Source organism: Montipora foliosa, chromosome 6, assembly GCF_036669935.1.
Source record: "Montipora foliosa isolate CH-2021 chromosome 6, ASM3666993v2, whole genome shotgun sequence".
Taxonomy (NCBI): domain Eukaryota; kingdom Metazoa; phylum Cnidaria; class Anthozoa; order Scleractinia; family Acroporidae; genus Montipora; species Montipora foliosa.
Window position 1 is genome coordinate 8,138,589 of NC_090874.1, and position 17,500 is coordinate 8,156,088.

The following is a 17,500-nucleotide window of genomic DNA, read 5'->3' on the forward strand; positions in this document are numbered from 1 at the left end:
CTTTTTTTTTTGTTCTCAGCTGTCATAATTGTGTTTCATTGGCCCTGAAAAGCCCCTGTGGGTGGTGGGGGGTGGTTAATTAACTGTGTATGTATAACCGTAACTCAACTACTTACTCAATTTTTCTTGCTTTATGTCTTTTATAATAATCAGGGTTCATGGTTCGGAATTCATGAATCTGTAACAGCTTATAGGTGGAGTAATTTTCTTTCTGTTGAGTAAATGAGTCCATTCACAAGTGTCAAAAGAGCTCAAAAACGGTTATAAGCAAGTTTATATTTATTCACCACAGATTCTAACTGTGGTTGTTAATGATAAATAGCACTACATCTAATTATAATAATAGTTTCCCTTTTTGACTTTAGGGAAGAAACTGAAAGGAAAAGGCCAAAATTGAGGCGAACTAGAAGAGAGATACAAAATGCTACAGAACAAAATGATAAAGAATTTGACAATGAAATAAAAGCTACTTCATTTGGGGAAAATGAAGAACAGCAAGACCAAAAGTCTATGGATGGTGAGGGTGCTGACAGCAGAGAAAAAAGAAAGCTGCAAGAATTGGATGAAGGTGATACAGATGATGAAGACATACCTCTGAGAACAAAACTGTCCTTGAAGCGCAAAAAACTCTCAGTGTTGGAGGATACCAGTGATGTGGAAGATGGGGAAGTCAAGACCTCGAAGAGAATCCTGGGTGATATTGATGATCCTCAGCCAAAAAGAGTTGCAGTTGATCAGGAAACAGCAACTAATGGCCAGTCCTCTCTAAAAAGAAAGGAACCTTTGTAAGATGGCAAATAATTTGCTTTTGTGGTCCTCAAACTACTTTAACATATCGGTGAACCTTTCATTTACCATGTTTGGTTTTTCTTGTTCCCTGGATAGTGTTTTTCGTTGTTTTTGTAGCATTCTTTTCGAGTAATATAAATTACTGCAACATTTCATGATAATTTATGCAAGATTTGACAAGATCTAGTTGATATAAAGTTGTTGGAAATTTCGAATTTTGTTGTGAGTTGCATGGTCAGATTAATGAACTACGGGGGACACTTCACTTGAAAGACTCTTGTTTTCAAAAATATCACTGTTTTTCAGTCTGTAAAAAGTTTTATTATACAGATACTGATGAAATACTAGGATTTCTCCTTTTACTAAAAAGTCATATCTTCACCGTGCACAGTGACCATATCATTTTTATCTTTAACATATGAGAATATTGGTGTTGTCATGGTAACGAACATGATTAGCCAATAAAACGCAAGCTTCCTCTTCATTGTAAGATACTTTTGTGCTTTAATAAAAATCTTCTCTGTTACAGCTGTACGTGAACATTTTTATTGCAAAATTTTACGTTATGATTTGTTTTTCATAACTTTCATATCTTAGCGGTTGGCGACCACTTATATCATTTTGAAAATGAGTAAAACAAGTTGTTTTAAATCTAGGCATTTCAGCAATATCAATATAATAAACAGAACATTACATGGCCGCTTGGGGATACAACTTTACCTTCTTGTGCTATAAGTATCTCTCACGAGTTAGCGAAGCGAACAAGTGAGAGATACTTTCAGCATGCGAAAATAAAATTTGTATCCCGGCGCAGTCATGTAATATCCTCTATGTCAACAAAATTGTTTTTTTTTTTGTCAAGAGTCTATTAACCAATTTGTCTGTTTTCCTTTTGTGAATAGTATGGACACCTGGCAGCAAAGAACAGTAAGTGTTGATTGTTTTTATTGCTTAATATCTTGGAGTGTGATTGCCAGTCGAAGTGTAGAAGCTCTTTTGCTGTAATTGGTGGGTGAAACTCATCAGAAATGGGAGCTTCATTACATGTACCTTGTCTCTGATTCATTCTGTCTTACTTGTGTTGAACACCCAGGGGGGGAGGGGGTACTGCCATATATGGACTATATAGGTATGTGCCGCTGTGAAGGGTATGGTTTTCAAGCGGTTTACTCTAGGATAGAGTATATAAATCATAGCCTTTCGGTCTAGAATAGGGTATCATTTTTCACGAAACTGACCAGTCGGTTGAAGATTTTATCAAGACTAAGAAAACCAGAAATTCCCACTCAAGAATATAAAAAAATCAAATCGGCAAAGTTTAAGTTTACCTAACTCAGCCTTAACAGTGTCAATAAATGGCTATCATGAAACACCTCTGGATATTAATAACTGTCAAGAATTGGAATTTAGACTGAAATCGGTGGGAGTTTACTGTAGTATAGGGTAGCAAAATTCAGCTGATCTACATGTAGCTCTGGTATAGGCTAAGGGTTCCAGGGTCCCACCGGCACATTTCCCCCCTCCCCCGCCGGTTGTACACCAAGAAAAAATTGTCATGTTGCCTCTGTTATTGTTTATCTTCTAAATCGAATTTAGCATCATTGTCTTTTTTTTTTTGTTTCTACAGTCTCCCAACCTGCTACATATACGTCTCTCAAGGGGCTATAAGAAACCCAGAGGCCTACCCAGCACTTTGAAAGAAGCCGTAAGATCAAATCTCTATTTTGCTCCTCAAGGATTCAACTTGTCAACCTACACGGGGCTGATTATTAGAATGTTTGAAAAGTATAAACAACGACTGCATTTGGCACAGTCCAGGGTCAGGACACGGATCCCATGGGGTGTTCCTGTTGTGTGTGGTAAATCTCAAGGGAAGACATTAGATGCTCTGTTACCTGGCAAGACATTTGCTGTGGCTGCAGGAAAAAGCTCAGTGTTTGTCAGGGGAACTCCACGAATGGGTAGGCTATTGTAATAATGATAATGATGATGATGATAATAATACCTGTTACGAAAAATAGCATTGCGTGACTAGCGTGACTTTCTAGAAGCTTCGCGAGAGTTTGTAGTTTGTTTATTTTTAGATTCGTGCGTAAGCGTTTCTAAATCGGTGTGTTTTGTAATCTTTCTATAATTAGATTGATTACTATTTTAGAAAGTTCTAGAAGTTTATTGTCAGAGTATATAAGTAGACGAGTCCAAGCGGAGTGTTTTTTTAACTAGTTTTTCACAAGCGAAGAGAGTTGGCGTTAGCCGTGTTTAGTCAAGTGTGACAGAAGTTGTGTTTACTCAAGTTGGCGGAGGCCGTGTAAGTTTATTGAGTACGTGTTGTTCAGAGTTTTACTTCGTGGAAACTACGTTCACTTTGGAATAAATCTTCTTGTTGTTGTTCCGACAACCCTGCGTTCAGTTTAGTTTGCAAACTACCTTTCCTCAAAACATTCGAACTCCTAACAATACCGGTAATAATGATGATGGTGACGACACTTTATTTTATGAGGTTGGCATGTACATGTAACAGTTTTACAAGTGATGACCCTGTGGGCCTCAGATCAAACCTTGCTTTTTGAGGAGAGGGGAAAACTAGAATACCCGGAGAAAAACCTTTTACGTGTACAAAGAAGAATGTTGTTACACCATATACTCTCAACGGTCATACATTGGATGGGCACCACCACCATTCATACTTAATAGGAATTATACTCTCGGAGGACTTGAAATGGGCAAGTTATGTTTCACAGATTTCATTAAGTGCTAAGTGAACTCTAGGCATTATCAGGAGAAACTTTAGGCATACTTCTGTTTAATGTAAATCTAAACTTTTCTGTCGCCTAGTAAGACCCAGACTTGAATATGCTTGTTCCCGGCATGGTATCCTTATCTCCAGAAAGATCAGTATCAACTAGGCAGGGTTCTGCGAGCTCTGCTGCTAGACACTCCACACAAAATGCTACTTCTTCTTTCCAAACCGATTAATTTGCTCTACAACCCAAAGCATGAAGAATCAGACACATGCACAAATATAACAAACCCACAGACAACATCTGACCATGGCTGCTCCTAGCTGTTTACGCAGTTAAAATGCATTTAACGGCATTAAATTTGATCCCGATCAGCGTGGCATCGACTGTGAAAAGGTCTTTTCCAAACCTCATAGAGAGACTCCTTCATCATGAACTTTCATTCCTTTTTCAGATCATTTCTCGCTCATTCATTATTATTGCAGAGGCCTACATGGAGGTTACTTTTCTTGTTTTTTCTTTAACCCCAGACAAAGGAGACAGAGGTCAATTTGATCAAGGCATTTCCCATCGCAGGAGAACCCTGAGAAGTTCTACAGTCAATCAAGTCCCAAGTGCTTCCAAATCAACAAGTGAAAGCAGTCGTGAAGTTACAGCATCTTGTAAAGTGGACAGTGATAGTGACGGTGAATTAATGACATCTTGCATGGACAAAATGATGCCCTCATCAGGAACTGGCTCTGCAAAGAAAGCACAGGAGTCTGTCAAGAGTGACAATATATCTGGGAAAGTCTTTGAAGAGGCTTGTAAACTGGCAACTGAAGGGCTGGAGGAGCAGTCAGTCAGAAAGCAAACATCAGCAGACTCAGATGTTGTTGTTACAGATAATGATGCAACGTCAGAGTCTCCTATGTCTGTTAATTCCGCTGGTAATGATCCTGGTTCAGGTTTATTCGGTGTTGATGTTGTTTTGGAGTCTAAAAATAGTGAAACAAAGGGGAATGGACTTGACTCTTTAAATCAGACACTTGAAAATGAGAACCAAGTGGTAAGTGAATCGAAAACAAATACGAATGGGCTTGATAGTGAATTTTCAGGGAGTAGAGACGAAGGATCTAGAGAAGCTAGTAATGACACTGATGGTAACCTTTCTGAGATCATTCGACCTCCAAAGCGAAGAAGTTTCATACGACCTTTGGACGATGATTCAACTGACGATGAAAGTGTTCTTTCTCGACCTGTGTTTTCACTGAGTCTCCCACGTGACGAAGCTTCAGCTGCTATCGATACGTCAGTGAAGGAAAAAGCTAGCAATGAATTCATCTCGGGAGAAAAAAGCAAAGACATTTTGGATTTTGATATCCCAATTGATTCTCAATCTGTATTGACAGAATGTGAATCTCAAGGGGTCCTGGGAAAGAGTGTGCTTGAAACTATGGCAACAGATGGTGAGACCCTTTTACCATCTCAAGCACTGACAGATACGCAGTCATCCCCACTCAGACTGCTCACAAAGACTTTACAGGAGGTAAGAACCACAGGATTGGCATCTTCTTCAGTAGGGTCTACAGCTGATAGGGAAGAGAAGAGATGTTCTGGTGACGAAGAATTCATGGTTGATGTGGATAGTGATGATAGTCAACATGTTAGGCAGAAGCGCTCAGAGGCAGCAGAAAAAGCAGCAGCGGCCGCAATGAAGAGGCAGCAAACAACAGGAGGAGGTGGAGATCCCAGAGAAGCTTCTTCATTCAAGTAAGCCAGAAATTTTTTTGTCTTATGTACAGCATAACAGCTCTAAAGAAATAAATGAATGGGTTCTGTGAGGCATATTTATCTTATAAATCCCAACCTGAGAGCTACATGTATTCTATGGGTGAAAGCGTGTTGAAAAAAATTTGGGGTTGACGACTTCCTAGAATTATATTTATAATATCAGTAATGCCTTTTCAGTGACCAAATCTCACTAGCTGCAAAATCTGGAAAGAAAAATCTATTCCATTTATTTTTTTAAAATGTTTATTCCACTGATCTATTGCAAAAACAACTAGAGCCTCTATTTCATGACAAGTGCAGGTCATTCACTGAGGTGACAACAAAAAAGACTGCAACTTCGGTAATCAAAGTTGTCAATCGTAGTTCTGCTCATTAATGTTGTTACTCTCTGTTTATTTCCATTCGTTTTCTTAGCTCAACTTTCAACAATCCAGATCAATCAGATAAAGTTGAGTGTCCACTTTGCTATGAACGCTTCACAGCAAAGGAGATAGAAGTGCACGCATCGGACTGTCAGGGCCCGTCCTCATCTACACAGGCCTCTCACTCACGCATCCAGAATGCTGGGCGGTCTGTGACCAGGTGAATGTTTGGATAAGATTTGAAGAAGATTAGGGTGTGTCTATGGGATCCTTGCCGGAAAAAATGCAGCAACAGCAGTAACAAATTAACATCGGTGTGCAACGAAATATAATTCGTCAGATAGAACAGCGTGCAATGTTTGACTTGTCTTCGTGACAGGTTTATCATCAAGCTAAGATGGATGAAGAACGTTTACATCCAAGTTTCTAATTAGAGTTTTAAGGCCCACATTCGCCCAAAACTCAGTGCAGTCGTTTTTTTTTTTGTTTGTTTTCAAATAACCGTTTGTCCAACTGCTTGGTCTGATTGGCCGAATGCGCGCAGGTCAATTACGCGGGAAACAATATGTCAGCTAAAGTATTTGAATAATTTCGTGTTACACAAAACTCAGTCACGGTGCGCAATGACTTTTGGGCGAATGTGGGCTTTTAAATGTTTAATATTTGTATTTTTAGTTTCATTGGTAGGAAATTTGTTGGTGTTCACTATTTCTTTCTGGTCAGTGAAAGACTATTTTTAAAGTGCCATAATGAAAATAATAATAATTTTCTTACAGCACAGCGCTTTTGTAAAATAGTGTTACTTCGTAAACCATTATCAGTGGTACGGTGCCTACTAATTCAAAGGTATTTTTGTGCGATGTGTGGATATGCGGGAAAAGCAGATCTTAACAAGTGTTATTGAAATCCAAAAAGGAAACGGGGGGCAACCCCGCATATTTCAAAGATAATTGATCAACAATATATGTAAAAAGGTTTAAAATACAAAGCAATGTAGGGCGTTCTTCTCCAAGTTGAAGCTTAATTATCTCTGAAAAGCGCATGGTTACGCCCAATATTCTTTTTGGATACCAAGATTGCTAGCTACGTTCAGCTTTCTCCGCATTGTTTTACACCGCGCGAAGATATCTCTGTATTAGTGAGCACCGCCCATAGGAAACCCGAGTATCGCCATTTGTAAAGGAATTCAGGTGGCCCCCGGCTTCCAGATCCCAGCCCGTGGACTTCCGGATCCCGAGTCGTGGATGCCGGATTCCAAACCACGGGTCCATCAAAATGGATCCTCGATTTCATTGAAATCTGTGGACTCTGGATTCCATACAATGGATTCCGTATTATTATGTAGATATTGATGAAATACCAGGATTTCTCCTTTTACTAAAAAAATCGTATCTTCACCGCGCGCAGTGAACATATCATTTTTATCTTTCACATGTGAGGATATAGGTGTTGTCATGGTAACCAACACGATAAGCCAATGAAACGCGAGCTTTCTCTTCATTGTAAGATACTTTTATGCTTCATTATAATTCTTCTCTACTACATTAACATTTTTATTGCAAAATTTGACATTATCATGATTTGTTTTTCATAACTTTCATATCTTGTTTCATGTTACACAACATGCGTGTTTTAGCGGTTGGTGACCACTTTTTCTTCTTTTCGAAACTGAATAAAACAAGTTGTTTTAAATCTAGACATTTCATCAATATCTATATAATAAACAGAACATTACATGGCCGCTTGGTGATACGAATTTTATCTTCTCGTGCTGAAAGTATCTCTCACGAGTGAGCGAAGCGAACACAGCAGCACTCGAAGATAAAATTCGTATTCCCAAGCGGCCATGTAATATCCTCTATTTCCTTCACATCGGGCGACGAGAATCTCGAGATGCGCAGAACGTATCCGCAATAATAATAGTGGGCGCCATCCTTGAACAATCGGGGCTTTGGAATACAGTGTAGTGCAATCTATCTTTTAACAACCCAGCAACCACTAAATTTAAAATTTAGATCTGTTCACGATGAGCTACAAATCATTGTTCTAAACTTAGGCTGCTCCTTGTTTTCAGTTCACCTTCACGTGCAAAGCCAAAGTTGAAAAACTTGAAAGTAGTTCTCGAACGGTCACCATTAGCCAAAGAGAAGCTCCTTCAAAGAGCCATCCGACAGACTGACTCGGCCAAGAAAAATCTTGATTTTGAAGAGAACCTTAAGTCTTCTGTCATTCCTGATCGGTATGTAAGACCTTTGGCAAGCAGTTCTAGAAGCTTTTATCAAGATTCCAGAACGCGTGGTGGGAAAAAAGGAGCAGCCGTAAGATCAGACTCGGAAAGTGAGCTCAGTGTGTACGAACATCGCAAAGAAGACGAGGGATCTTCAGCCTACAGCTGGATAGATTCAACAAGGTTTTTATATTTTATTTTCTGTGTTAAGTCTAGTTCTTTATTGAGTATGCGCAAGCCGGCGCCGTTGCTTGGAGACAGTTTCAAACCCAGGCCGAGTGTCGATCGCACTCCTAGACACCGTATTGGTGGCTCGATTTTGACCTTGGCCGTGTCAAAAATATGATGCACGCGCTGCCTTAATCGGTTTGACCGGGGTGATAAGCCCAGAAACTTGGGCTGCGGTGACTCAAAGGACTTTACACGATTTCCGCAGAGGCCTCTCTTGCTCGCCCTCTGACGAGTTTTAGAGAAGCTCTGCTTGCAGGGTGTGCCGTCTATACCAACAATTCAATTCCAGGAAAGTAGGCATACATACATTTCATCTGCGACACGAGTTGCAATAATCGGATAATCTTTGCAGAAATGATATTTTCCGGTGATGTCCTTATGCTCCTCCGGTTTTGACTGGCGACGCAAGCACAAGCTTAAGAGGGCTTAGTATTTCACCGTGAAGACGGGGTTGACGCAAGCGTGAACACAAGCGCAATGATCAAATTTTTCCATTTCCTTGTGCTTGCGCTTATTGCTTGCGTTCGCTTGCGTTGTGTGAGAACGTCTGGCTGTGTGTGGCCAATTAAAGCACTCGTTCCAGATTCCCCGCGTCTGAGCATTTAAACAAAATGGACGGAGGCCCTGGTTGAATTTGATGCTTATGTCGACGTTCATTTTCACGTAGCATAAGCAGCTCCAGCCTTTCGCTTGTGATTATGTCGCTAGTTAAAACCAGGCTTTAATCAACGAAAACAACAGCTTCTCACGCCTCGTATGTGGGTTGTCGTTCTCACACTAGGGAATTTAAGGTGGCTTACTACAGTTTTCCGAAGAAAAAGATCAAGGTTTTGGAATCTGTGAAATTAAGCAACAGGAAGTCTCTTCTGAAGTGTTAGTCACTGCAATTGATGTAAAATGTAATTTTACCGAACAAATAAATGCAAATCAGGGGAAAATACTAAACATAGTGACCGAGCTCCTGGAGGGGGGACTGTAAACTAGACACTTCAAAGGCTTTTTTCTCGAAAACCAGCCGTAAAACCCCACCTCAAAATGTCAGGATTTCCGAAAGCGAGAAAGAAAAATTATGTAGAGAAATAAATAGTTAAATCTGCCAGACAGGTTTTTCACAAATGACAAAAACGTCAATTTTCGTCTATTTTAATAATAAGTGAAAAACTGCCTGATAGAACTTTTTGAAAAAATGTTGACGGTTTTGTCTACATGTTGTTTACTAATTCGCAAAATTTTAACCCTGGTTGTACGGCTAGGTTTTGAGAAAAAGGCCTTTGAAATGTCTAGTTTCCAGTCCCCCCTCCAGGAAGTCCGTCACTATATTAAGCGTTTTCCCCTGATTTGTATTTATTTGTACGGTAAAATTACATTTTACATCAATTGCAGTGACCAACACTTCACAAGAGACATCATTTTGCTTTAATTTCACAGATTTCAAAATTTAGTTTTTTTTTCTTCGGATAACTGTAGTAAGCCACCTTAAGCACGCGACGTCTTTGAGACGCTGACGGCCACCGGAAATAAAATTCGCATGCCAGGACAGTAGTGTCTCCTAGACTATTAACTTAACCATCTCTAATGGAGAAAACATACTTAGAAATAGAAAGATGGTAGTGGCAAGACAAGTTATAAAGGAAAACAGTTCACTTCCGGTTTCCGTCCGCGCTCATTGAAAAACGTTGCGTGCTTAAACTCCCTACCTCCTGGAATGTTGGTACATACGTTTCCTGCTGAAAGACCAGGAATAATCGCAAAATGATCAGAGTAATGTTGAATTTAATATGACCTTCTCGTAGCCGTCATGTTCGTCTTCGGCGAATCTCTTTAATGTGTGTTAAGTCCCCGCAGAGACAACCCTGAATCCGTGATATAGGTTTTCTTGGGATTTAGTCGCTTTGATATATCCACTTCGCGATTTTTCCAACACTCGTAATATGACTGTAGTGTGCCGGTGACTGGAGAATGAAAATGGTATGAGCTAAGCTTTGATTAGTACAGAAAATTAAAAGAAAATATGCTGACGTGTTAATGCTTTTCATAAAAGCGTAAACCTTTTGATGTGGATCAAGCTCCTCAAATTCGAGCAAAAACAAGAAGTTCACTTCCTGTACTTGTATTCTTGGCTACGTAGACACCGCGTTGTTGCCAAGTTTTGATGGGTGGGGAGGGAGGTCGAGGAAGGAGTGGTGAAGCGTTGGTAGTCAAACGCATCATAGAGACTTGGAACTTTCATTATTTTTGCATTGGAGAAGGGGGATGGGGAGATACAGTAAGTATCGAATCATGTGCCCCACAAGGATTGCTTATTCCTCTCACACATGGCTCGAAAAGCTCTTTCAGATGTGTTTGGTGTCTGAACAGAAAAGATCCTGACTTTCTTCTTTTTTTCGTGTTCAGCCCTCAGCCAGAGAAGCCACAACGGACATACGGAGGTAAAGATTTTCGTTATTTGGGAGTTTAAGAAACGGCAATGCCATCAAAATAATAATAATAATAATAATAATAATAATAATAATAATAATAATGATGATAATAATGATGATTAAAAGAGGAAAAATAATCTCGCCGCACGTGCGGCACGCATTTTTTACTTTTGTGGTTTTGACGATAACATGAGCAGAGAATCTTCCATTGTGTATGTTTACTCAGAGACCGCTCGTACCTCTCGAACACTGCACAACGTAAAAAGAGGTGGAAAATTTGCGAAAGACTTATGGTAGTGCAAAGTTATATTTGAAGTTACGTTTTCGCCGACGTCGCCGTCGTAGATCTGAAAGTCCTTAGGTAAAGGTACACGTTATTTTACGTCGGAAGTTCCTTTACCTTCTGGAGGGGTATTCTCCCAGGAAGCCGACGGTTGCGCTCATTCCCCCCTTCCCCCCCCCCCCCCCTCTTATCATCAGTGCTCCGTTTCAAGGGTATTTAAAGCTACCTGAAGCTACACAGCATGGAAAGAAGTCGAAGCAAGGATGTGAGGTCCCTTGGGATCTCACAGAAGGCCACTAACCAACTGTGCGTTTCCTACCCAGTTTGACCGGTGGACCAGGCGAGGCGGCTGTAGGATTAGATAAGTTGCGCTCAGTCGAAAATTTGAGCATTATTCTTTTGAGCGTCACTCCTAAAATCATAGTATTATGCTCAAAATTATGTTCGTGCCCTAGCATTATGCCCAAAGATGCTTAGTGAATTTTTCGCAAAATAGAAGACAAAATAGGGGCTAAAATATTTTAAAATTATTTCATGTTGCCCTCTCAAACTTACAGGCCTTGGTAGCCAGGCATAAAGTAAGATAGCCAGGCCTTGAACAAAATCAAATAAGTGCATAAAGCAACCACAAAGCCCACAATTGACAGGACATTTTTAATCGCATTGTTTTGTTCAACTTCCCAGCTGCACTTGTAAATAGTCATCTGGTTTGCCTCCGGCCAGTTGGGATTCTTAACAGTTGTTGTTCTGTTCCGTCGTTTCGTTGTGTTTCATTGGCCCTGAAAAGCCCCTTATGGGGAGTGGTCAATTAAGTATGTATTGTATCGTATTGTATTGTATTGTATTGGTGTTTTTATTAACAGGATAATTTAATCAACTTTTATGCTCCAAAACATGACTATTATGCCGGATTTATGCTCGATGCTTGCACCATAGTATTACGCCCGAAATTATGCCGGCATAATTTATCTAACCCTAGCTGGCTGGGTAGGTGACTGATGGACTGGGCTGAGTGTCTTGCTGTCGAGGCGAATGTCCTATTTACCGACTCTATCCCCGACCATATGACCGTCAGACCACCCAGGCGACAGGGTGTGGCTGACCGGCGATCTGGCAACTCTTTTAAGGTGGAATGTGATTGGTTCGCTACCTAAACCAATGACAAAAGACAAAGAATCAAGAAGAATAACTTGGACAGTAGAAGCTGCTACACTTACAAATAAATGCCAGCACGTGGGGTTCTAGCAAGATCACAGCATTTCTAGCCCTGTCGAGTTCGCTACCCATTTTGAGTTGCACAATCTCTTCGGTCTTGTCAAATTCTCTTTTAAGGGCCAGTGTGTTCTCGAAAGCCATAACCAACACAAAATGTGAGAAAATTGACTCGTTGCCTCCCACACAATTAGCAGTAAGCGAGAGGGAATTAGATAAAAGTGTTGATCTATCACTTTGCGGTCTTTCCTCAGCACAATCACAAATTGATTTATTTTTAGATACACTTTGCGCACGAAACAAAGGGCCGCCAGTTTTGACCAAACTGAAGAATGTCACGCGTGACTGTTTCTGCCATTTTTTTTTTTTCAAGCCGGGACACGACAACTGATTATCGCAGGAACGGGCATTCTAAAAATAGACTCATTTGTGACTGCGCTGGGGAGCCCGCCTATGCCATAACAACACTCTTATCTAATTCACTCTTGCTGCAAGACAGGGCTCGGTTGTTCGAGAGCCAGTTAACTTAATCCAATATTAGAGTAAACTTTTGTTTCATGTTTTCGACGTTTTGGTGAAAGTTTCTTTCTCTTATTTTTGTTTTACAAGATTGACTTCTTCTAATGTGTAATGTTCTGCCGAATACCAGCGTTGAACAACATTTGGGAGTAGAGAAATAAACTCCCTTCTTAATTTTTAATCTGGAATTGGCGTCAATCGGCCTTTGAACAACCGGGCCCAGTGCTTTAGCGATGGTCACCTCAATATCTCAGGGGGTGGGGGAGAGTTTAGTTCTGGGGCTACCCTGTGACATAACTGTAGTGCTCCTCTCTTGAGATCCATATCAGATAAACCTGCTCAGGCAAGTAAATAAACAAACAAACAAACAAGATGCGAAATTCCCCGGTTTATCTTTTGTAGGAAACAGCTCAAAATTGCCTGATTCCGACTTCCTTCCCCTCGACACTGAAAAGGACAGCGATTACGACGAACTTTTTAAATCTACATTTTCCAAAGCACCCCACGCCGACAGCAAACCAGCAATTTCTGCTAGAACCGAAGAAATAGAATCTAACAGCGATTCATCGAGTGACGATAACTTAATGGTGCAATATGGCGCACAACGCATTTCGTCACGTCGGAGCACGCAAAGAAGACAAGCAGAAAAACCGGACTTGGATAAAAACGATCAGGCGCTGGAGAAGATTGGCTCTGGTTTTAAGAAACGACCGCTGTCTTTGTCGAAAAGTTCAAAGGCCAAGAAGGCTCGCCGTCGCACTAGCGATTCTGCTAGTGACGAAAGCGATGAATTGACGATAGTCTGTCACTTGTGCAGCAAGAAAATACCAAAGGAGCTTTATGAAAAACACGCCGAAGAGGAATTAGAGGAAAGGAAAAGGTCAAAAAAAGTTGTTAAACCAACAGAGGAAGGTAAGAAACCTTTGGTCTTCGAGCGTCATTAAATTTCGTGGGCAGCTAGTTCTTTGATTTGTGATTTCGAGGTGAAAATGATAAAATAATAATAATAATAATAATAATACCAACTTTATTCATTCAATACAATGAAAGGGAGAGATACAGAGGTTATCCCTATACGAAGGTATCCGCTCGGATGTTATTGATCTAGAGTCGATTTTGATGAGGGAGGAAAATCGGAGTACCCAGAGAAAACCCCTCGGAGTCAGATTGAGATCGACTGAAACTCAGCCCACATACGACCTCGAGGCCAGGGTTGAACCTGGGTCGCAGAGGTGGGAGGTGCGGTTGATAACCACTACGCCACCCTGACTCCCCTGGTGTCAGTGTAATTCAGTCACCTTGTCTGTGAGGGCTGCCGATGTCCTTTTTTTTAAAATGCAAACTTCCCTATTTTCGTGTCACTCAGCTGATTAGTTCTCGCATCCTATTTACGTAATGTGGAGCTTAAACATGCATGCAAAGGTTTTGAGACGCGGACGCAACAGGAAGTGAGCTGTTTTCCCTTTTTAACATGTCTTCACACAACTACATCTGTATTGTTAAGTATCTCTTCTCCATTAGAGATGATACGTTAAAATCTGAGACATTACTGTCCTGGGGCCCGTTTCTCGGTAGTCCCGAAACTTTACGGGCCATTTTTGGGTGTCGTAATTCGCTTTGTATCTCAAGAACGGAGAGGACATAAGTCATCAAACTTCACAGTCATTTTTATTTTTGTTACCTTGAAAACATGTTAAAACAAAAAAAGCGGTTGGCAGTTTCACAAATGGCTTTTCGGGCCCGAAACGTTTTCGGGACTTTCGAGAAACGGGCTCCTGGCACGCGAAAAGTTCACTTCCGGTTGCCGTCCCGCGTCTCAAAAATGTGGCGGACCCCAGGACCCGTTTCTCGAGAATCCCGAAAACTTTTCTGGCCCGGTAAGCCATTTACCATCTGCTTGTTTTGATGAGCTGGTCTTTTGACATGTTTTCGAGTTAACAGAAAGGGAAATGAACGTGAAATTTGATGACTTCTCCGTTCTTGAGATACAGAGGGAATTGTGGCGCCCCAAAAGTCTTCGGGACTTGCGAGAAACGGGCCTCAGATCTCGAAAAAACGACGGCATCGAGCAACCTATTGTTTTCACCCTCCTTTACACAGACGTAAGGAGACTACTTCCAGTAGATCAACATGACTTTTCTGTTAAGCGCGTTAATGAAACAAGTTACATTCAGTCTCGATGCCTATCATTTTGCAGTTCACTTTATTGAACCCAACTATTGTGCTATGTCCAAGCGGTCAGTTCACATTGCAACCAGGCTGACAATCATGCATGCTTTGATGCTGGCAGGTTTGAAGATGGAGTTACCATACGCACGCTTTGTCTCTGCGGACCTATAATATTTTCGTCATTATGTGAGCGGTAACAAAGGGTAGTGGTAGTAGTAGTGGTAGTAGTAGTAGTAGTAGCGGTAGCGGTAGCGGTAGCAGTAGCGGTAGCGGTAGCGGTAGTGGTAGGGGTAGTAGTAGCGGTAGCGGTAGTGGTAGTGGTAGTTGTTGTTTCACGGTGCATACCATTTAGCCAAAATATCCCGAATTTTGCTTTGAGGTCAAATGGAATGGCAATTTTCCGGAAGATCTTTACGGAAAATGTGGACAACCTTCAGAGGTAGTCATTTCGTATACTCAGAAAACCTATCCTAACTTGATCTAACAACGAACGTTGAAAGTGGAACCTCGAATCGTTTGTGGACGTATATATTCAGCTGTAAAAACACATTGTTCGAGTTTTCGATTACTAGTTAGGAAAGTACATAAGCAGTGCTCTATCTACGTAACAGAAGAAATTTGAATGTATATATATATATGTATATTTTATTATTTTAGTTGTCATCGTGAAAGAGCAGGGAGAACAACAGAAAAGACTCGACCAGCAAAGGTAAGACAAACTTGTAATAATATTTTTTTGAACGGCTGGGTTTTTTCAACGGTTCAGTGTTAGAGCGGTTTTCAATTGAGTGTCGAAAGTAATTAGCGAATTGCTTTCGTTTTGCATTACTTCACTTTTTCAACCAATCAGAAGTGAAACCAAAACCAATCGCGGCTCGCGCGTGCACATTTTCCCGCGCTTTGTGTCGGCTACGTGTAATTGCTTCGAGTTTTGATTGGTTTACTGGATTGTCTCCGTCCTTTTTGATTGGTCAAAGTAATGACTTTGGTTTTGGTTTTACGACACTCGATTGAAACTTCCATTGAGTTGTGAATTTCAATTTGTGTTTTGCTCTAGGGTTTCCAGAAGAAAGAGAGCACGGGAAGATACTCCTCCCTCACAAAGCTCTGGGACAGAACAGAGAGACACCGAACAAAACGAAAATGAAATCGACTGGGACGCAGTTAGTAATTCACCCATCAAATGCTTCCAGTTTACAGAAAACAGCTCAAGCGCTGTGGACTTTGAAAATCAGTTTGAACATCTTAAGAAATCAAAGAGAGGCGGAAGACGGGGAAATTCCGAAAAATACGGAGGGTCCGGTACCCGTCGGGGACACGGACAGTTTGGTACCCGTGAGGATTGTAGTAGTTCCGGAAGTCGTGGGGAGCACGGGGATTTTGGTAACAGGGGACGTTATAGAGGGTCGTATAAAAAAGTGTATGGGCGGGGACGGGGAAAAAACTATGGAAGGAAGTTCAGAGGATACCGTGGGAAGAAGTGACGCGTGATTCTAGGGAACTTTGCGTATGTTGTACATTTAAGTAAGGTGTTGCACAGTCCCGACCAAACGATCAGTAGTTTCGCCGAACGTCGTGTTGAAGGAGCGTATTTGTTAACTTTCTAGTTAAAAGGTTTTTTCCCTCGTGTTTGATTATGTTTACCAAACACAGCATTGGACGAAAATCTTTCATCGTTACTTGGAGACTTCGACCTTGTGAGCAAGACCGTTCCTCTAATGGAGTTTGGTCGGAGAACAAAGTCGGCAGTTTGAGAAGCAGGTGGGGAAATGTTTGTGGTATTTGGATCTCTCCTACATTCTTTTCATTTGTATCCAAGGACGAAAATGAAGGAATCATCCGTGAATGACTGTAGGGTAGACAAGTGCTACGGGGGGAAATAAAGAAACAGGGGAATGGTTGGAGTGTGACCGGGTTTTTAAATTTTACGCGTATAAAGGTATTTTAAAATGTACGCAACATAAGGAAGTTTGATGTCATATGAACTTACCACAGCGTTTTTCGTTAGGAAAATCTTGTATTTCTTGTGATCGACAGTCCCTGCGGCCCATTCGAACGTGTCATGAAATTTGATTCCGATGATATGAAGAAAACTTTATTGCAACGGAAATGAAGAGTGCCGAAACCGGAGGTTTTCTTCCAATGAAACCGGAATGGGGTCATCATCAGGACTTCCCGATATTTGCCTGGTTTGCAATGATGAAGGTTTCATAAGATCAACGAAGTTCCGTTTCGATCGAAAAATAACCTCTCTAGAATTCACATATTCTGTGGGCCACAATTATTTGCTCTTCCTCTTTGTAACTCTAATTTTCTTTTTGAAGTAAACGAGGAAAATATGGGTTAGTAAATTATTGGTAGGAAATCATCCACAGAAAAAATGAAATAAAAGTAGCACCCGTCTGAGTGCTCAAAAGTTCGCGGGAACAGGTTAAAAATACATTCATTCTAGAAAAACTTGTGTCATTCAGAAATTCTTGCGATCTGGGTGGAGCGAAGTAAGCGCACGATTCTACTATTGCTACTGCCACTGCCACTTCAAATTATGCTGGAAAATTTGAGCATTATGCCTTTGAGTGTCACTCCTAAAATCATAGCATTATGCTCGTGCCCCAGCATTATGCTCAAAGATGCTGGTTGAAATTTTCGCGAAATAGTAGCCTCTGTACAGCCGCCCGCTCTCCGAAAAAAATCGAAAAGGAGCGTCTGTGATTTACCGTTGATAATCGTGTTCCGGAATAATTTTGCAGACATTATTAAGTGACCTACGCTGA

The 17,500-nt window shown here is 40.9% G+C and overlaps 1 protein-coding gene across 1 annotated transcript in view; it reads left to right on the forward strand.

Annotated features, from left to right (window-relative positions):
• The window catches only part of LOC138006581 (enolase-phosphatase E1-like), a 28,614-nt gene extending 11,320 nt beyond the window's left edge, over positions 1 to 17,294 (forward strand). Inside the window, exons 8-17 of the mRNA XM_068853000.1 lie at positions 366 to 785; positions 1,692 to 1,716; positions 2,417 to 2,750; positions 4,061 to 5,282; positions 5,718 to 5,885; positions 7,740 to 8,075; positions 10,518 to 10,552; positions 12,960 to 13,469; positions 15,384 to 15,435; positions 15,784 to 17,294. Of these exons, the coding sequence (XP_068709101.1) occupies positions 366 to 785; positions 1,692 to 1,716; positions 2,417 to 2,750; positions 4,061 to 5,282; positions 5,718 to 5,885; positions 7,740 to 8,075; positions 10,518 to 10,552; positions 12,960 to 13,469; positions 15,384 to 15,435; positions 15,784 to 16,210 (3,529 nt within the window). The 3' untranslated portion in view covers positions 16,211 to 17,294. The remainder of the gene's footprint in view (positions 1 to 365; positions 786 to 1,691; positions 1,717 to 2,416; positions 2,751 to 4,060; positions 5,283 to 5,717; positions 5,886 to 7,739; positions 8,076 to 10,517; positions 10,553 to 12,959; positions 13,470 to 15,383; positions 15,436 to 15,783) is intronic.
• Positions 17,295 to 17,500: the final 206 nt, after the last annotated feature.